The sequence below is a fragment of the Akanthomyces muscarius genome, chromosome 2 (genome assembly GCF_028009165.1).
Source record: "Akanthomyces muscarius strain Ve6 chromosome 2, whole genome shotgun sequence".
Classification (NCBI taxonomy): domain Eukaryota; kingdom Fungi; phylum Ascomycota; class Sordariomycetes; order Hypocreales; family Cordycipitaceae; genus Akanthomyces; species Akanthomyces muscarius.
The window spans coordinates 2,236,149-2,256,058 of NC_079242.1; the positions used below are offsets into that span (position 1 = coordinate 2,236,149).

General features: G+C 56.3%; 6 protein-coding genes across 6 annotated transcripts; 4 read left to right on the forward strand and 2 right to left on the reverse strand.

The window, feature by feature from the left end:
* Nucleotides 1-654: 654 nt before the first annotated feature.
* On the forward strand, nucleotides 655-2,463 carry LMH87_003843 (uncharacterized protein; the record flags this gene model as incomplete). The annotated part of the gene is made up of 4 exons (XM_056194974.1): nucleotides 655-818; nucleotides 874-2,030; nucleotides 2,088-2,192; nucleotides 2,249-2,463. The coding sequence occupies 4 exons, from the start codon at nucleotides 655-657 to the stop codon at nucleotides 2,461-2,463; spliced, it is 1,641 nt and encodes a 546-aa protein (XP_056048648.1).
* An 803-nt stretch (nucleotides 2,464-3,266) lies between these two features.
* LMH87_003844 (uncharacterized protein) lies at nucleotides 3,267-5,082 on the forward strand (the record flags this gene model as incomplete). The annotated part of the gene is made up of 4 exons (XM_056194975.1): nucleotides 3,267-3,817; nucleotides 3,875-4,042; nucleotides 4,099-4,468; nucleotides 4,522-5,082. The coding sequence occupies 4 exons, from the start codon at nucleotides 3,267-3,269 to the stop codon at nucleotides 5,080-5,082; spliced, it is 1,650 nt and encodes a 549-aa protein (XP_056048649.1).
* A 2,598-nt stretch (nucleotides 5,083-7,680) lies between these two features.
* LMH87_003845 (uncharacterized protein) lies at nucleotides 7,681-12,294 on the forward strand (the record flags this gene model as incomplete). The annotated part of the gene is made up of 3 exons (XM_056194976.1): nucleotides 7,681-7,869; nucleotides 7,959-8,268; nucleotides 8,333-12,294. The coding sequence occupies 3 exons, from the start codon at nucleotides 7,681-7,683 to the stop codon at nucleotides 12,292-12,294; spliced, it is 4,461 nt and encodes a 1,486-aa protein (XP_056048650.1).
* Nucleotides 12,295-13,125: 831 nt separating this feature from the next.
* On the forward strand, nucleotides 13,126-14,060 carry LMH87_003846 (uncharacterized protein; the record flags this gene model as incomplete). The annotated part of the gene is made up of 2 exons (XM_056194977.1): nucleotides 13,126-13,263; nucleotides 13,341-14,060. The coding sequence occupies 2 exons, from the start codon at nucleotides 13,126-13,128 to the stop codon at nucleotides 14,058-14,060; spliced, it is 858 nt and encodes a 285-aa protein (XP_056048651.1).
* A 388-nt stretch (nucleotides 14,061-14,448) lies between these two features.
* Nucleotides 14,449-15,861, reverse strand: LMH87_003847 (uncharacterized protein; the record flags this gene model as incomplete). The annotated part of the gene is made up of 1 exon (XM_056194978.1): nucleotides 14,449-15,861. One exon carries the CDS (start codon nucleotides 15,859-15,861, stop codon nucleotides 14,449-14,451), a length of 1,413 nt encoding a protein of 470 aa, XP_056048652.1.
* Nucleotides 15,862-16,226: 365 nt separating this feature from the next.
* Nucleotides 16,227-19,187, reverse strand: LMH87_003848 (uncharacterized protein; the record flags this gene model as incomplete). Its single annotated transcript, XM_056194980.1, has 1 exon — nucleotides 16,227-19,187. One exon carries the CDS (start codon nucleotides 19,185-19,187, stop codon nucleotides 16,227-16,229), a length of 2,961 nt encoding a protein of 986 aa, XP_056048653.1.
* Between the last annotated feature and the right edge of the window lie 723 nt (nucleotides 19,188-19,910).

Sequence of the window (19,910 nt, forward strand, 5' to 3'; positions counted from 1 at the left end):
GTCCACGCACTAAATACTTAGTTAGCTGGACGCACGCTGCGCACCACCGCTCTAACTTGTCTGTGTGCTGACAGAAGCATTGCGACGGTACGACACCACCAAGACGCCCCTGTACTGAAGAGGCCCCGGCGTCAGATCAGCAACAGTATCCCTAGCCAGCATCGTTCTGCAGCCAGTGAGCCGCCAATAACGCCTCTCAGACTCAGACACGGAAACAAGACATTGGCCAGCTCGGATGCTCTCGGCAGTTGACAGCAGGAACGCGCTGCACCGAGCTGCGATTTGGCTTCTCCAAGGCCCTGATAAAAGTACGCTACCAAGCCCAAGCATCGGGCCCGGCTAGATCCTCCAAACCAGCCAGTCAACCAGTCAGCAACCAGTCAACGGTCTGACATGCCCACTGTCCAGCCTGCAGGGTCGCTCAATCAAAAACAGGACTAATCCGTAAAGATATCACATCACTCCAGTTTTCGGCAGCTGACCGAGAACCGGCTCTGAAACCTCGAGTCGAGGAATAAATAAGCTCCCGGTCGCGCCAATCTCAAAACTCGATCTCCGCTCGATTCGTCCCTGTTAGAAAATACGTCTTTTATAGATTCACTGCCAGTGCCTCGACAGCCGTCACTGTTGCCGTACTTCATTCACCGGCCCGTCATGGCTGCTACTGACGTTCAGGTGGTTTCGCGGTCGCATGAGAAAGGCTCCGAGTCGGTCCCTCGCAAAGCGACACTGGGCAACGTCCGCCTCCGAAATCAAGAAAATGATGAGATCATCTTGATTCCTACGCCGTCATCCGATCCAAATGATCCGTTGAACTGGTTCGTCTGCCCTGACCCGTAGGCTTTTCATTCACGTCTAACTTGTCGGCAAAAGGTCTCAATGGCGCAAAAAATACATCGCAATTGTGCTGTGCGTAGCCATGGCCATGTGCAATTTTTTGGCAGCAGGGCCCTCAATTGCCATTGTGCGCACAGCCATAGACTTCTTTCCACAGACTGCACAGAGTGAAACCCTCATGACTTACGCCATTCCAAGAGTTGCCTACTTCTTCACCTCAACTTCGCTTCTCCAAGGCATGGGCAATCTCTTCTGGATTCCCGCTGCCAACAAATGGGGTCGCAGGCCCGTTTACATTGCCAGCTACACAATATACTTTGCGACCGCTGTTTGGCTTATATTCGAGAAATCGTATTCTGGATTTCTTGTCGGTCGCATCCTCATGGGCTTTGGCGCCGGTGCCGCAGAAACTCTTGCACCAGTCACCATCACTGACATCTTCTTCCTACATGAGCGGGGAGCCATCATGTCCGCCTATACCTGCTTCCTCTCCATCGGCGTTGCCTTTGGTATGATCATTTCGGGAGGGATCACCGCTAACAAAGACTGGCGCACAATCTACGAAGTGAGCTCTGCCTTGATCGGCTTTGTCCTCCTTCTCCTGTTCTTTACACTACCTGAAACGGCATATAAGCGAATGGAACATATCAAGCACATCTCGTCAGGGTCTTCCGAAGCTCTGGGAAGCAATGTGAGCCAAAACAGCGATGCCGAGACTGGACAGCCCACTGCTCCCAAGCACACATACCTGCAGTCGCTGAAAGTCTTTCGCCGCAAACCTTTGACCGACGAAAGCATGCTGAAAATGTTTGTCCGACCGTTTGCTCTGGTTATTTTGCCATCGGTACTTTGGGCCGCTCTAGTCCAGTCTGTGACTATCGGCTTCCTTGTAGCCGTCACATCGAATGTTGATCCTGCTTTTGAGCAAGCCTACCGCTTTCAGCCGTGGCAAGTCGGCTTGTGCTTTTTCGCCGCCATCATAGGATCATTGCTTGGACTTCCGGCGGGAGGCAAGCTGGGTGACTTGTGTGCCGACTACTTGACCAAGCGAAATGGAGGTATCCGGGAGCCGGAGATGCGACTACCCACCATCATGATCTCGGCCATTACAGCTCCTCTAGCTCTCGTGCTCTATGGAGTTGGCATACAACATCATCTGCATTTCATCTGCCCAACTATTGGCCTGGCTTTGTGTAAGTAAACGAGCTGTTCCAACTCACGATGTTGAGTATGACTAACACAGCTTATAGTGAACTTCTCCATTACGCAGGCCACTACCGTATGCCTCGTCTATGTCATTGACTCGTATCGACCTGTCGCAGGCGAAATTACGCTTGCCGTCATGGGATTCAAATGTGAGTTTGCCTATGGCCCGGAATAAGACACGACGCGCTAATACGATCCTCGACAGCCCTTTTTGGATTCTTCCTCTCTTTCGAGACAAACCCTTGGATCAACAAGTCTGGGTACCAAGATGCATACGGCGCCATGGCTGGCATCTCGGCAGCTGTCATCATCATGTGGATTCCCTTGTACCTTTGGGGCAAAGCGCTCCGAACCAAGACCTGGCAGTGGCGTATCATGTCGCTGGTGCACTGGGCGGACGATCGCGAGGTTGGCGAATGAGAGCTCGAGGTAATTTGTATAATATAGTATAGAGTCTTTCTTTGGTGGAAGCGTAATGATAGAAAAATACCGAGAAATTAAACCTTGGATATGGCGAAATATCACCTGTGTGGCGAGTGACACCCGAGATCAGCCAAATCTCATTACTACGATATGTACAATGTACATCAGAACACTGGAGATGATTTGAGCAGGATCAAGATGCAGGCCAAATGTTTTTGATTGATTACCTTGTTAATATAACGGTAAAGCAAGCTTGTCATTGGTACCTAGCCACCTACCAGTAGTCTCTGCCACGGAGTGGGGGCACGCATCGCCGTCGTCGCCACAATAGGCACCGATAGACGCTGGAGGGCGTGTGACATGCTCTGTCTTTAGTGGCGATGATGCATTGCTAAAGACGCCCACTTCTTGCCGCAAGGGTTGCTCGCGTGTCTCGACTTGCCCTTCTGTCTTCAGACTGTCGAAACATCATTAAATTATTACATCCACATTCACTTTTGTATTTTCTACGTCTCCGCTCCCGCACCTCTGCTTCCTTTCGGTACGTGCTGGCCGGACTGCTGCTCGGCGAAAGGGCTCGGAGTCGTTGTCCCAAGAAACTCGCATGAAGCGAGTGGCTGAGTGCCCGCGAAATTCAGTCGCCCGCATCTCAAGCCCCCAAATACGCCAAATCAAAAGCCGTCCGTCGATATCCGAGATTGTACTCACTTGTGGCTTTCCACTTCCTCAATACGCAATATAGTTCCCGAGATATATCACATTTTCGACGGTGCAACCACCTTGCATCAATGTTATAGAGCATGGCGACCCCGCGAGACCCTTCCGCGCACACGGCGGCGAGCGAGACGAGAGATGACACAACACAGCCCGGCGCCTCCACGAGCGCTGCAGGCCAACAAGCCACAGATGATAGTGTCGGCTTGTCTGCAGGTCGCGGCGAAACCCTCGATCGCAATAACGAGGAGGACCAGCCGTCGCCGGCTGACGATGCTTCCTCGGCCCCAACTAGGGGTCCAGTTGCACAAACCCAGGCGCCGACCAACGAGGCGAATTCGCCTGCCTTGACTCCCGAAAACGAGCACCAGAACACGCAAAACGACACCCAAAATAGAGAACACGACATTTCGGACAATGATCAACCCGCTCGAGAAGAATACCCTGCCACCGATGCTGAAAGCGCCAACGCTGAAAGCACAACAATTCCTATCAGGACCTCATCAGTCCGGGCATCATCACATGCCGCAGCAGTCCAGGCAGCCGCCGGACCATCGTCGAACTTCCGGATAGAACCTTCATCCCGCACGCAATTCATCGGCCCAGATGGACAGGTCGTGGACTTGGCGACCATCATGTATCCGCACCGGGCTAGCAGCATCTCTGAAAGTGCACCACGCTTATCTACAGGTAGACGAAGCAGCCTCCGCCAGCAATACAGTCATACTAGAGAACGCCCGCAACGATACCGCCGAGAGTCGCCCGAGTTTGTTGTTCCTAGGTGGCAGCCAGATGTTGAGGTGACGCTCTGTCCCATCTGCAACACACAATTCAGCATATGGGTGCGAAAGCACCACTGCAGGTGCGTATCTACAAGGCGCAGTAGATGACATGTATAGTTACTAACGAGGGCGGTAGAAAATGCGGAAGAGTAGTCTGCAACTCGTGCTCTCCCCATCGTATCACGATCCCGAATCAATACATTGTTCGGCCCCCAGACTCTGAGGTTTCCTTTGCTTCAAGCCTGTTTGCGGATCCCATTGGAGCCAGCTATCCGGAGCATGATGGAATGCCGGGTGGTGAACGTGTTAGACTCTGCAATCCATGTGTTCCTGACCCAAATACGGCACCACCGCAAAGTCCGACGCCGGGCTCTCCGCGCTCGCCGCACCACAGATCTCGGAGTAGCTTGAACAACGCTTATGGGTTTGGGGGACTGGCAGGCGCATTGCAGGCAGCCAACGACTCGACTCAGTATAATGGCTCCCGTACAAGGAGCATTGCCTTGGTATTTACATGCACTGCATAGATTTGATTGCACTCAGCTAACCGGGTAATTAGAATCCACCTGCAAGAGGACACGACCCGGTACCGACATCGAGCCGCAGCGCCTCATACCAGACTCCATTCGAACGGTACATGTCGGCACGCCCAGGGAATGCACAGTTCAGCACTCGGCCTGGACTGTTTGAGGATGGGGCGTCATCGTCACGGCACCGAGCACTGCCTCCGACGCCTCAGATTGCAGAAGAAGACGAATGCCCCGTATGCCACAGAGAGCTGCCCGCTACGACGCTCCCCGACTTTGAAGTGTTGCGAGAGCAGCATATCACGGCATGCATCCAGTCCCACAGCACATACGGCAGCCCTGCTCCCGGGGTTGGAGTTGCGGTCGCGCCGCCGCCGGTCCCTCGTCGCAGCGGCATGTACACCTACACGGCGACGGAAAAGGACTGCGTGGACGATGCCGAGTGCACAATCTGCCTGGAGGAGTTTGCCGTCGGGGTGCCGATGGCGCGGCTGGAGTGCCTCTGCCGCTTCCACCGCGCTTGCATAGCAGCCTGGTTCGTGAACCACCCTGGACGGTGCCCTGTACACCAGCACGATGGTTTCGGATTCTAGGGTTGTTTCGGCGGCTTGCGTGTGCGTGAGTAATTGAAAGCTGGGCGATTGGTCAGCTGGAGTTGTTCAAGGGATTCAAGGCTGCCTGATTTTGTAGGGGAGCAAGCGATTTTCGGGATTTTTTATGGGAACATTTGCAACACACCCACCCCTCACTCTACTTTTCTTTACATTATCACATCTTACCTTGTATTACATCATGTTAGATTGCATCAGCATACTGGAGACAGTTGTAAATGGAGCTCAACTGTCATAGTGCGCACACGTATGGTGCCTTTCTTTGCGAGAGTGAATCATCCAGATCGACCGGCTCGTGCTTCCATTGCGATACAGTTGCGATCGGGACGGGATACTAGTGTCGAGCACATGATGGGGACAGGCAGGAAGGCAAAACGGGCGATAAAGAGCCGGTATATAAACTGGAGAATTGAATAAGCCCGGACAGGAAGAGGATTCAGGGTCTTCTTTCTTCCCTTTACAGCCTGACGTATTGGACGCTTGTTAGAATCACATCAGGATTTGCCAATTGAGCATGAAAGAGAGGCAGCCGGAACGGCATTGGTGAGCCGAGAGTTGGCCGATCGGTGACGAGCCAGCCGGCAGCAGGCTGCCTATTTCGTTACTGGGAGCTACCAGTACAGCAACACAAGAATTGGAGTAGCGACAAAGTATCGGTACATGGTCATTTCAAGCCTCACAAGCGTCCTCCACTCGTGCCAGACCATGTTCAGCTGGGAGAGGATCTGCCAGCGAGACTAGCAGAGCGCCACAGACCTTTGGAGCTCCAGCGGACGGGGCTCTGACGAGTTACTGGGACACGGCTCCACTGGGCGAGCTTGATGAGCCTCGCGGTCGCCGCAACCGATCTGGAACCACCGCAGAGTCGGGTCGGGGCTCTCTCTCCAACGGGGAGCTTGCGCCGCTGTTGGGGACATGGCAAATGGAGGCTGACAAAGAAGTTCAAGGACGACAAGAAAGGAAACACAGAAGAGACAGATGGCCTTGTTGGTGACCGAGAAGAGAGAGCGCTGGATGAAGGAGTTATCGTCGTCGGTGGCTGGGATCACTGGCCAACTTGATAAGCGAGGGTGAACCATCCATCAGGGCATGCCAGCGAGGACATGGTGCAGAATGGGTCGTCCAGGCGGTTCAAGCCGCTGCATGTCTTGTGTGTGAATGAGGCCACGTACGGCAATTCAAGGTTCTGCGAGTACAAGTGTTCGGCTGCAGTCTCACAGGACTCTCACTGTCTGCCACCGCATCGCACGTCTCTGGTTTGTTCCACGCACCGGCTACACCGATGAGATGAGTTTTCCGCTTCCAAACAGCCCGCTGGACTTTTTGAAAAATAAAACAAAAATAAAATACCAACAAGGCCCCTGCCGTGATTAGCGCTGGACGCTCTAGCGCATCCCCCCCGAGGCTCGACCCACGGCTTGAATGGGGATACGCAAGCCAGTGCCAGTTACGTAGTTGGGTAGGCGGACAGGCTGCGCCAGCCCACCAAGGTCCCTCCTCCCCTTCAGCAGCGCCGGGATCAGACCAGAGAGCTTTTGCTGGTACGGATGGGTATCTACTGGTAGGTATCTGTACACGAGTTTTAGCGGGCAGTGGGGACCTGGTGAACAGAAGATACTGATACAGGCAGGCACCAAGTAATTTCTAGGCAGGTCCAAGGCATTAGCTATCACTGGACATGTCTACCTACCTACCTACCTAGCTGACCGGATGTGGCTGAGCCAAGCTTTGCCAGGCAACCAGGGAAGCTGGATTCAGGCAGTCGTTAGCGTGTCTGTGCCAGTACCTCACTGTACTCAGTACTGGGCAAATTGCTTGTGCTGAGCTGCCCTGGAATCCCCCGTGTCCCGTCTGAACTGAGCAGGATAAAGTAGGTGGCAGGTACCTGTACATCCGCAGCTCCAGCCGGTACCTTGCGAGCTAACCTGTCCGTGGTTGCGTAAATCACAGCTTGGTCTTCCTGCACCTCGTCGTCAACCAGCCAGCCACAACCACCCACCCCCTCACAGCTCAGAGCCTCTCTTTTCCTCTTCTCCGATCCATCGACTCTCCTTGCCCGTTTTTACCTTTATCCCTTCATCTCCCTTATTCGTTTTCGCGTTGCCAACGTCCCAGCTCCAGCCACGCGTTAGCTCTCTGCTTCCCGCATCTCTAATCTGTACCTACTGGAGCTTCGTCACTTGCCCAGTGCTAGCATCGGGCGTCACTTTTCATTGCGTGCAACTTACTCCGTACTAATCCTAAGATACCCCCGCCGCCTCTTCGCACACCCCTGTTGGACCAGCGTCATTTTATCGCCTACGTAGTGGGTTGCAGAGCGCCAGAAATAATCTTGTGGGCGCGCAGCTCCAGTTCCCATCGAGAGACACTGCTGCTGCTCCTCCTCCTCCTCCTCCCAGCCTGCAGCTGCTTGCGACAGCTCTCGCTAATCCTGCGTCTTGCAAACCACTGCTACTAATTTACCTCTGAATGTCGCCTCGTCGACTGGCGCGCGCCAATTGATTCTCGTCTCCGTCGATACACGTACCCAATTCGACCTTGAGCTGCATTGCGCATCACTCCCCTGTCAGCTAATTCGCCATGGCTGCCAACGAAGAGCGCGACGCCAAGGTTGGCGATGCCATTGCCGCCGCCCAGGACCCCGAGAGCAGCACCACCGCCGACGATGCACAGCGCCAGATGGTCTCCGAGTCTCGCAATGCCGGTGTTCCTGCCTTTACCTTTGATCCCGATGCCACGCCCGAGCAGAAGCGCGCACAGGCCAGAGCTGTATGTCTCCCCGTTTACCCTCCGGCTGCCTCGCTATGCTGCTGCGTCGCGCGTTCCAGTCCGTTTGCTGACCCTTTTCGCTCCGCTAGGCTATTCCGCAAGAGCTTCGCCAAACACGCCCCGAAAGATCTGTGGCCGTCGCGACTGACATGGACGATGGAACTGCTCCCGTGGAAGACATGCCCGAAGCCTCTACCAAGGGTGTCCTCGATGTCGCCAGAGACGCCGACGGCAAGCCAATTGGCGACGGTGCCGACCCTGGTGCCAAGGAGCCTCCTTATCTGCGCACTGGATGGGCCCCCAAGATGGGCTGGCCCTCGGAAAAGACATCCGAGTCCGCAAGCTTGCTGGACCACTCGACCTGGCTCGAGGCCAGGCTTCCCGACGCGCTCTATGGAGGTGAGATGCTGCATCACAGCTACAACCATGCGCCGCGCATCCCGCTGACTTCAAACTGCGTTAGATTGGTATCACAATACTGCCATTGTCATTCTTGCCTGTATTACTTCCTGGCTCATTGCCGTGCTCGGTGGTGGCCTAGGCTGGGTTCTCATCGTCATGGCCGCCTGCGCCACCTACTACCGAACTTCTCTGCGCCGCGTCCGCCGAAACTTCCGAGACGACATTAGCCGTGAAATGGCTCTCAAGAAGCTTGAGACTGATAATGAATCTCTCGAGTGGATCAACTCTTTCATGGTCAAGTTCTGGCCCATCTACCAGCCCGTCCTCGCCCAGACCATCATCAACTCTGTCGACCAGATCCTTAGCTCCTCTACTCCAGCTTTCCTCGACAGCCTCAAGCTCAAGACTTTTACCCTCGGCTCCAAGCCCCCGCGCATGGAGCATGTCAAGACCTATCCCAAAACTGAGGATGACATCGTCATGATGGACTGGAAGTTCAGCTTCACCCCCAACGATACCGCCGATCTTACCGCCCGCCAAGTCAAGAACAAGATCAACCCCAAGGTTGTTCTCGAAATTCGCATCGGAAAGGCCATGATTAGCAAAGGCCTTGACGTTATTGTCGAGGACATGGCCTTTTCTGGTATCATGCGTCTCAAGATCAAACTGCAGATTCCATTCCCTCACGTTGACCGTGTTGAAATGTGCTTCCTCGGACGTCCCGAAATCGACTACGTTTGCAAGCCTCTCGGTGGCGAGACTTTTGGTTTCGACATCAACTTCATTCCCGGTCTTGAGAGGTTCATCCTCGATCAGATCCACGGCACCCTTGGCCCCATGATGTACGAGCCCAAAGTTTTCCCTATTGAGGTCGCCAAGATGCTCGCTGGTACTCCTGTTGACCAGGCTCTTGGTGTTTTGGCCGTCACCCTCCACGGTGCCCAGGGCCTCAAGAACACGGACAAGCTCGGTGGCACTGTCGATCCCTACGCCGTCATCACCTTCAACCGCCGCCAGGAACTCGCCAGAACCAAACACATCCAAGACAACGCCAATCCTCGCTGGAACGAGACTCACTATCTCATTGTCACGTCCTTCTCAGACTCTCTCGATATTCAAGTCTTTGACAAGAACGATTTTCGTAAATCCAAAGAACTCGGTGTCGCCACGTTTGCCATGGAGAATCTCGAGGAGCTTAACGTGCACGAGAATGAGCGCATCGAGGTCCTTGCCGACGGCAAAGCCCGTGGTATAGTCAACTGCGATTTGCGATTCTTTCCTGTTCTGGCCGAGAAGAAGCTCGAAGATGGCACTGTTGAGCCTGCGCCGGAATCTAACCAGGGTATTCTCCGATTCACTGTTGAACAGGCCAAGGATCTTGATGGCACCAAGAGTCTTGTCGGCAGCCTGAACCCCTACGCCGATCTGCTACTAAACGGCAAGCATATCCACCAGACCAAGAAGCTGAAGCGTACCAACAACCCAATCTGGGACAACGGCTCCAAGGAAATTCTCATCACTGACCGCAAGTCCGCCAAGCTCGGTGTCATCGTCAAGGATGACCGAGATCTTGCTGGCGATCAGGTTGTCGGCAAGTACCAGATCAAGCTGGACGAAATGCTCGACTGCATGGAGCAGGGCAAGGAGTGGTACAGCTTGGCTGGTGTTCCTACCGGCCGCGTCAAGATGATGGCTCAGTGGCGACCTGTCGCCATATCTGGTGTTGCTGGAACTGGCGGCTACCAGACTCCTATTGGTGTCATGCGCCTGCACTTCAAGCGCGCCAGTGACCTCCGTAACTTCGAGGCCTTTGGCAAATCTGACCCCTACGTCCGTGTTTTGCTCTCTGGTATCGACAAGGGTAAAACGGTCACCTTCAGAAACGACCTGAACCCTGAGTGGGACGAGGTTCTGTACGTCCCTGTCCACTCCGAGCGCGAGAGACTTACTCTTGAGGTCATGGATCTGGAAAAGGTTGGCAAGGATCGCAGCCTGGGTCTGACTGAGCTGGCTGTCGGTGATTTCATTCAGCTGAACGAACTCGGCGAACACCTGGTGCACGACAAGAAGGATGACCGCGAAGCTGCCCTCCGCATCCACGGTAAGGGCGTCCCCAAGGGAGCGCTTCACTACACGGCCGCTTTCTACCCCTGCCTCAACATTGCGGATCCTGAAGAGGAAGAGGAAGAAAAGGAGGCTGCTGAGAAGGCCAACGGCGATGCCACCAAGGACGTCCCGGACAAGACTGCTACCGCAGCCGGGCACACCAAGGGCAAGCCAAGTGTTGACACTATCAAATCGGTCAAGTCTGCCAAGAATGCTTCCAGCCTCAACGGCGATGCTGAAAAGGAGACTGGTCCTCCCAAGATCCACATGACCCCCGAACAGCTACTCAGAGAAGAGAGTGGTCTGCTCATCTTCCGCCTTCTCGATGCTGAAATGCCCGACGCCCCTAGCCATCTGGAAGTCTGGGTTGACGACTACATGTACCCTGCATACACCACAAACAGCACATCTACCAAAATCTGCAAGTTTGATGAAATTGGTGACTGCGTCATTCGCGAACTCGACTTTTCCCGCCTTACGCTCAAGGCCAGAAAGAAGGGCGACGGCGACGAACATGTTCTGGCATCTCTGGCTGGCAACACGCTAGATACTTTGAAGCAGTGTCTCAACAACCCCACAATCCTCAAGCTCAAGTCCGAGGACGGCAAGACCGGCTCTGTCAAGGTCAGCCTCAAGTACATCCCCATCAAGATGAAGCTGGACCCCAGTGAGAGTATCAACAACATGGGCAACCTTCGAGTTGATATTTTGGATGGCGCCGACCTGCCTTCCGCTGACCGCAACGGGAAAAGTGATCCTTATTGCAGATTCGAGCTCAACGGCCAGGATATCTTCAAGACCAAAATCATTAAGAAGACCCTCAGTCCTACTTGGAATGAATACTTTGAGGTCCCGGTTCCTTCGCGAACAGCTGCCAAATTCAAGTGTACTGTTTGGGATTACGACTTTGCCGACAAGCCTGATCTTCTCGGTAGTACGGACGTCAATCTAGCCCAGCTGGAGCCTTTCAAGGCTTACGAGTCTCAGTACCCTCTGGACGGCAAGTCTGGTAGCGTGCGCATCCGCATGCTCTTCCGTCCCGACTACGTAACCCGCCAGAGACAAGGTACCTCATCATTCGCTGGCACCTTTGGCGCGCCCACTCGTATCGTCACTGGCGTTGCTGGTGCTCCCATCAAAGGCGGTGTAGCGGTTGCTGGAGTTGTCGGCCATGGTGTCGGCAAGGGCGCGTCCTTTGTGCGCCGCGGTCTCTTTGGAAAGAAGGACAGCAACGGCACTGTTGTCGAGGTTGCCGAGCCTGTTGACGGTGCCGACGTCGCTGTAGCCCCTCCAGGTGGTGGTCTCAGGAAGGCGCCCACGCTCGATGCGGCTGCCCGCAGAGATGTGACACCTACTCCTGGTGGCAACCCGTCGATGCCTATCCCGTCGATTGAGACTCCAAGCCCCGCACACAGACGCGCTCCTAGCATTGGTGCTTCTTCTATACAGAGTGGCATGCCAGGTGCACCCAGCGGGAACGCCGTCTTCACGGTCGTCAGCGCCTCTGGCTTCCCTAGCTCGACTGATCTCTACATCGCCGTAACACAGGTCTCGCCAAAGGAGAAGTCTGTTGGTAAGACGAAGCACTCCAAGTCCTCTACGGGCGAGTGGACTTTCGACGAGGAGTTCAAGTTCAGCTGCGCTGCCGACTCTCAGTTCAAGGTCGAGGTCAAAGGCAAGCACACCTTTGGCAGCGACGACGATCTTGGAGACCACCCTTACTTTGTGGACGAGACTGGCGCTGGTCCCAAGGAGCTTACGATTGGCGGCGGCACCGTGGTGATCAAGAGCTCGTTCCAGGCTGCCGACACTGCTAGCATCAGAGGCAGCCCACGTTCGTCTAGCATCCGCAGAAGCATGCTTCTGAAGCGCGGCGAGTCGTCGCGTATCAGCCGGGAGACCACACCGAACCCTTAAACGGTTGAATATGGTGGAAAGTGAGAGTGGAGCGAGCGTATTTCTTTCTGTCTGGATAATCATTACGAGGGAAGAGGATGGTGTCGGAGAGTGTATTTTCTTAGTATTAAAATTATGTTCGTTTATTAGAAATTTGCAAGAATTCTTCATTTGACGCGCAGTGAATGTATATGCAGCACCTGGGAACGCCCAGCAATTGTGGACAACTCTGCGTCCAGACTAAAGAGCAGTAAGGCTAACTTTCAGGCTCCGAGTATGCAAGGTCTTTGAGCTGAGCATTTGGAATCCTTTTAGTTGTGCCGAAAACGTAAGAAAGCAAATGTTGTTCTCCTGCTGACACGGTCATCCTGGTGATGCACCTACGATGCTGACTGGTACTGTTTCGATGAGCCCCACTTGTTCCTGCACTAAGGCCGCGACCAATTTCAGGCAGCAAGGCACCACTTCAGCTCCAGCAGGCGCCGACGGTACGTACCACCGATTTGGTAAGCTTTTGCGCTGTACCAGAGCTTCCAGCCAGCCAGGTTGCAGCTTGGTGACGCGCGAGCCGAGAGCTGCCTGAGCCTTTCGACCCTCTCTTCCCTTCCCGTCATCCCCCACGCCATCAATCGGAAGCACCACCACCCCTCTCGACGCTTCTCTATTGCGCTGCATCTAGGTACAGCTTCTGCCGTGCAAATCCCGACTTTTTAGACATCTGGGGAAGTGCGGACACTCGCCAGACAACCAGGAGACGAACCGAGAACGGACAGCTGCGTGCTCACAGAAAGCTTTACGCTGTTGGGCGCATCATTGCACGACAAATAGAAAACCAGACAAAATACAGACAACATGGACGCCCTCGTGTCGAGATATAGCCGGCCTGCCTATGCGCAGAACGAGTCCTTTGAGGATGAGACGCAGGACCTCATGGCCATGGACCATGCCTCCAACCTGTCGCTAAACTTTGCCATGCCGCCCGTGGCTCAGGTACGACCGCCATCGAAGTCTATGGGAGAAATATATACTCCCGCATCTTGAGCCGCCATGACTGACCTTCTGTGTAGCCCTCTGCCTGGCTCCGTGCTGCCACAGACGACCGATCGAACCCCAACTGCCCCATCAAGATTGCCCACGGTACCACAACGCTGGCGTTCCGTTTCCAGGGCGGCATCATCGTGGCGACCGATTCCCGAGCGACGGCCGGTAACTGGATCGCCTCGCAGACGGTCAAGAAGGTCATTGAGATCAACAACGTGCTGCTGGGCACCATGGCCGGCGGTGCCGCCGACTGCCAGTACTGGCTGGCGTGGCTCGGCATGCAGTGCCGCCTTCACGAGCTGCGTCACAAGCGCCGCATCAGCGTCGCCGCCGCCAGCAAGATCCTCGCCAACCTCGTCTACAGCTACAAGGGCATGGGTCTCAGCATGGGCACCATGTGCGCCGGCGTCACCGCCGAGGAGGGCCCCGCGCTGTACTATGTCGACAACGACGGCACGCGCCTCTCGGGCAACCTGTTTTGCGTAGGCTCCGGCCAGACGTTTGCTTACGGTGTGCTTGACGCCGAGTACAGCTACGACCTGAGCGATGAGGACGCCCTCGAGCTCGGCCGCCGCAGCATCCTCGCCGCCACGCACCGTGACGCCTACTCGGGTGGCTCCATCAACCTCTACCACGTCAAGCAGGACGGCTGGGTCAAGCACGGCTTCAACGACACAAACCCCATCTTCTGGCAGACGAAGCTGGAGAAGGGCGAATTTTCCAACGTGACGAGCGAGTTTGAGTAGATGGGGGATTTATGTTCGTGGCATAAATGTACGATGCGAGGTGGAGGAGGGATAGAAGAAGCTCATCATCAGCAGGGGAGCAAAATCAGCTGCGTTGTGAGTCTCGCTAGGAAGACTCGGGACCAGGCTTGTTCTCTGTAACTTGTACACTACAAGAAAACAAATTTCTTTTTGTTCATGTGCCTTTTCAAAAGCTAGTCTGTGTGTGTCTTAATCCGTAAATGCCCATGTTTCCATCCGAAGTAATTTCGCGCCATGCTATGCCCATGCTACAGTGTTGATGCAAGTTTGTACAGCCTCCCTTCACTTCCATATATCGTACAATACTCTTTCGTCAATTTGTTTCCTCCTTTGCAGCCAACAACGTCGTCTCGCTACGTGGGTTTCTCTACTTCCACCGCAGCCACCCGCCAATCTCCATCAGGCCGCCCGGCCCGCCGCCATGCTTCTCCGGCAGCCTCACGCTCGGGTCCAGCGGCCACTTGGGCACCGGCACGACATCAAGATCCGAGTGCCACCCCGCGGCGTACATTTCCATGCCCGCCCACGCAATCATGGCCGCGTTGTCGGTGCACAGCGCCACCGGCGGCGCGACAACCTCCCGTATGCCGCTGCCGTCGCCGCCGCCGCCGGACGACAGGAACCCGCGCGCCTCGAGCGTCGTCCGCAGCACGTGCATCAGAAACTTGTTGCACGCCACGCCGCCGGCCACGACCAGCGTCGTGGCCGCCCGCGCGGGCCCGTCGTCCTCGAGGGCGAGGCACAGCCGGCTCGCGAGGTGCTGAAACGCCGCGCGCTGGGTGTGCCGCGCGAGCGCCCTGCGCTCCGCGTCGTCCATGCGCCCCGCGCGGTCGGCGGCGATGGTGTGGACGGTGCTGTGGATGGCGGAGAAGGAGTACGCGAGGCGGCGCGTCGTGCGCATCGGCAGCGGGACGCGCCAGGGGTAGCCCGTGTCCGCGTCGGCAATCTCCTCGGCGCGGGTGCGCGGCGGGTTGTAGAATGCGTACGGGGAGCTGGAGGCGGGGTCGGAGACGGAAGGAGGGTCGGGAAAGGCGTAGGCCTCGAGCTGCCGGCCGTACATGACGTCTGGGCTCGCGGCCAGGACGGCCTCGGGCAGGACGACGCGCGCCGTCTGGTCGAGGACGTTGCCGAGGGCGGCGTCGGCCGTGGTGGCGAGGACGCGGTGCGACGTCAGGCTCGATGAGAGGACGAGCTGCGAGTGCCCGCCGGACACGAGGAGCGTGAGGAACGGAAACTCGGGCGTCTGCGTACGGGGGGACGCCGCGCTCGCCGTCGCTGCGGGTGCGGAGGCAGCTGCCTCCTCCTCTTCCCCGGCCATGGGCATGCCCAGCGCGCGGACGAGCCGCGGCGTCAGCGCGTGCGCCTGCATGTGGTGCACGCCGACGAGCGGCACGCCCCACGCGACCGCGAGGCCTTTGGCCGTGAAGAGCCCCGTCGCGAGGTTGGCGTGGATGCCCGGCCCGCGCGTCGCCGAGACGAGGTCGGGACCGCGCTGCCGCCCCTGGTCGGGCAGGTGGGCGATGGCGGCGCGGACGAGCCCGGCGAGGGTCCGCTGGTGGCCCTCGAGCGCCATGGCCGGGCGGATGCCGCGGTAGGCGCGCAGGTCGGAGCTGATGCGCTCGTTGAAGAGCAGCCGCGTGCGGGTCGGGGTGTGCTCGAGGACGGCGACGGCCGTGTCGTCGCACGAGGTCTCGATGGCGAGCGTCACGAGGGACCGCCGGGCGGCGGCCGGGCGGCGGCGCAGGCGCAGGCGTGGTAGTGCGGAGGCCCTGGGCCGCATCGTTAGGAACGTCTGCAACGGGCAAGGGACGGTTGACCACTGGTGCTGGTGGACTTGGGCCGTCGTGAATCGATCGAGGAGGTTGTCAAGGTTGTGACTTTTTAGTGGAGCCACGCTCTGGGAAGCAGACGGCTTACACGACCGTCGACGGCATAGATATGAGCATGCAACACGGGGTAAAGTGCTCTGACTACAGGTTCGTTGGTGTTTCAAAGCAAGATTCTTTTTAAATTGATGATGCATATCTGTCAGGCTAGCTTCTGGTGCCTGCAACTAATATATATAGTCCTCCAAAGCTAAATTACTTCCGTCCACCATCATCATCCTTGTGACGCTTCTCTATCCAATGCGGTGTATATAACAGACTATGACCAATTCACCCACTCACACTTGCAGCCACCCGTGCCGCCGTCAAAGCCACCGTACTTTGCATCCCCCGTGCCGCGAGGGTTGATCCAGGTGCCGCCCACGTCCATGTTGTTCACCAGCAGCTTGGACTGGTCCACGGCGAGGTGCTGCCGGTCGTCGATCGGCGTCTCCCACACCAGCTTCTTCTTTGGGTCGCCGCCGTGCGTGTCCAGCGTAATGGTCACCGGCCACGGCATGGTGCCGGGGCGGCGCAGCTCCTTGACGCCGCCAATGCCCGGGGAGCTGTCCGGGTGGACGAGGCTGGACGTGTTGGTCGCCAGCTTGCGGGTCCAAATACGTACCAGCATCCTGGTCTCGCCCCATGTCGTCAAGAAATTTGCTTCTGACTTGCGGCATCCGCCGTCCTCGTCTAGAGGGATGTTGGTGTCGGCTGTGCTGTTGTGGGTCGTGACAGACTTGAGAAAAATGGTCCTTTTAAAGTGCGTGTAGAATCCATAGTGCTCTGTATCGAGACCGCGGTCGTATAAGCGCACTGGCTGCTGTACTGGGTTTGGTAGCATCACAGCAGGGATCGGAGCGCCGTCAGACGCCAAATCAGGATGAGGCAGAAGGTCGGCAAGACTGACGTTGCCAATCCGGTTTGTGTGGTCATCGCGCCTCTGAAGCGTAGGGTTTCCCACTGTATCATTCATAGATTTCAATATGCTGATGTAGAAGGGAGCTGGCTCTCCCGCCTTCTCATCTGAGACAATTTTATCTGTGGTCTCTCCCATAAACCACATGTCCTTGAAGTTAGGTGCTGGCGGGTCTGGCTTGAATTCGGCACTGGCTCGAGCTTGAACAAGCGCGCGGGCTTTTGCGACGAAGCCAGAAGTTCTTCTCGAAACCGACGGGGGCGCAGCTCCATTTGGAACTTTCCACGACTGTCCTGTGCTATTGTCCCACTGAATCTGCATAATCACCGTGGGCTGGTTCGGCTTGTATGGCGCAGCGGACTTTTGATCGTCTTTTGGCAGCGAACAGCTCCACAGGGTCGTAGGCTCCGTGCAGACGCTCTTAGCTACCGTGTTGTCGCCTCCGGCCACGGTGAGAACACCAGTCGGCATGGGTGGAAAGTCAGTGAGGTTGACCCAGATGGAGGGCATCTCATGCTTGACGTGGGGTCGTGTGAGGACCACGGCCAGCACAATGATGAGAATCAACAGCGCAATAATAGCAGAACAGATGCACAGGCAAATGCGACGCTTCTTGCGGCCTTCTCTACCAGTGCGGCCGTAACAGCCACCGGCGGGAATGCAGCATCGACCGCGCCAAAAGCCGCCAGCGCGGCGAGCAACCATGTCTTCTTTTTCGTGGCGACGTCGTGTTCGCTCCACACTATTGTGTGGCCCGGGTGCATCAAACAGATGTGCTGGCGGCAAATATGTCCCCACCGGGCGGGCAGGAAGCTGCGCGTGAGATGTAGGTGTTGCGCTTCTCGACGGCGTGGATCTCAAGTCGGTCATTTGCGTAGCCCCTTGTGAAGTCATGGTCGCTGCCAGACCTGGTGAGACTGGGTTCGGAGACGGTGGAAACTGAGCGTGCAGCGGGTGACCTGGGGGAAACACGGCTCTATAACGAATCGGGCCATACTCTGGCCGTTTCGGGGATGAATACGGAGGGGGGTGGTCCATTGAGGACTCTTCGTCTGTGATTAGGATTTGGGGTTTCACACCGCGCCGTGATTCAGACATGTGCTGTGCGACTCGGGAGTTTGAAGTTTGCGATGGCCCGGCCGACGAGCTTGGCGACGGTGTTCGTCGCGGAGTGGGAATACGAACGATAGGTGGTTTGGCAACGCTGGACGGGCGGACGCGCTCTGCCTCGGGGTATTTCCCTGCTCGAGCTTCGACGGGTAATGGTTCCGATGGAGCTTCTTTGGGCGATTCCATCATTTGCTTGCGGCTAAAGGTCATTCGCTTATCCACAAACGGTGACACAACGTGATCCCACCAGCCGCGCGAAGGCGAATTGGCACTCGCCGGAGAGATTGTTGGCTTTTTGACAGCTACCACATTTCTCGGGCTGTTGCCATCCTCCTCGAACAGAGTGCAGGGCGTGTCAACATCGTCATCGTCTGCACCACCCTGAAGCTCCAGGCTAATGAGTCTGCTGTGCTTTCTGTATTGCTTAGGGACAGACGGCACAGGAGGCATGTCTGTCAATATGGGACGGTCCGACGATGGAGCTTGCGAATATACGCTCGAGGGGGGCCGGACATTGACAAATGATTGGGTCGTATCCGGGGTATCGGGAGACCAGAAAGATTGTGGCTGAGCGGCGCCGTGAGAAACAATGCCCAGACCGCCTTTGGGGGTGCCAGGGCTATTCAAATGGTTTGCATCGGGATGAGCTGTGTAAGGAGTTTGGTCAAAAGAGGATGCATCGCTAGGCGGCACGGAGATGCCAATCATGATGGGGCGATCATCCGGAGAGAGGCCTTGGTTGGGTGATGGGTCGACTTGGGGTGAGGCAGAAGGGCTCTGTCCCTTGCTTCGCTTGAACCAGTTCCAATTCCCGACAGACGCGGAGCTGGGTTCGCCTTCAAGCGCACGAAGCGCAGCGGAATCGACGAACTTGGTCGGATTTTGGTTGGGCGTTTTTGTCTGGCTCCCAAAGGCCGCCATGTCGGTGATGACACTTATGCCAGCCTTGGCATTCTGGGCCTTTTGCCTCTGCCGCGATTTGAGGCGCTTGATTTTTACGGTCGAATAACGAGAGGGTCGTACCGCAGGATTCTTGGGTGGCCGCAGATACTGGGGCAGCGGCTTGGGGGGCATATGATGATGCACAAGGACCTTGTCATCATCTTCGCTGGGCGTGATGACGCTGGCATCCTCCCACTCTTCCCAGTCATCGACGCTTGGCTGGGGGGAAGGGGCAAGATGCCCATTTTTCTGGTATGCTTTCGAGCTCATCAGAGCTGTTTGTAGTGCTGGGGTGAGCGTGTAGTCGGGGGTGGTCGTTTGTAAGTGGCGGTATCAGCTTGACGATGGGAATCAATCGTAGGTGTATGAGACAATGCAATTATCGAGCTGGCTTGGAATATGAAAAGAGGGAAAACAGGATGAAACAGCTCGATGAGAGAATTCGTAGCTTCGTCGCAGTCGGACGGCGTATGGTCAAAGGCAAAGGAAGGACGTTGAAGCAGACGACAAAAGAGAGACGTGACAAAAAGGAAACGAACAAGAAAAAGGTGCACAAAGAGCGTACGCGTCTCAACCACAGACGTTGGAGAAAGCAGAAAGGATGAAACACTGACCAAGCAGAGGAAGGAAGAAGAAGAAGTACAAACACCACGCGACTAGGTACAGGTGAGCATCAAGTGGCAGCAAGGCCTGGGGCGTGGGGCAGCAGCCAACTCGGCGTCGCCATTTGGCAGCAGCCCAGGCTGCAGGGCCGGGCATGTAATCATGGCCAAATGAAGGGCCAAGACCCCCTCTCCCGTTGCACCAGCGAGAACAGAGCGACGATGAATGGGTGGCCAGCGGTCGGTGGAGGGAATCTGCAGACAGCTAAGCGCCGAGCTTTTGTGTCGGCCGGCATGGTCTTGTGGTGTTTTATTGGTGATTGCTAGCCGCCCAGCTCTGATGGCTTTGGTGGTGCACAACCATTGGCTGACCCTGGCGGTCGAGTGGAGG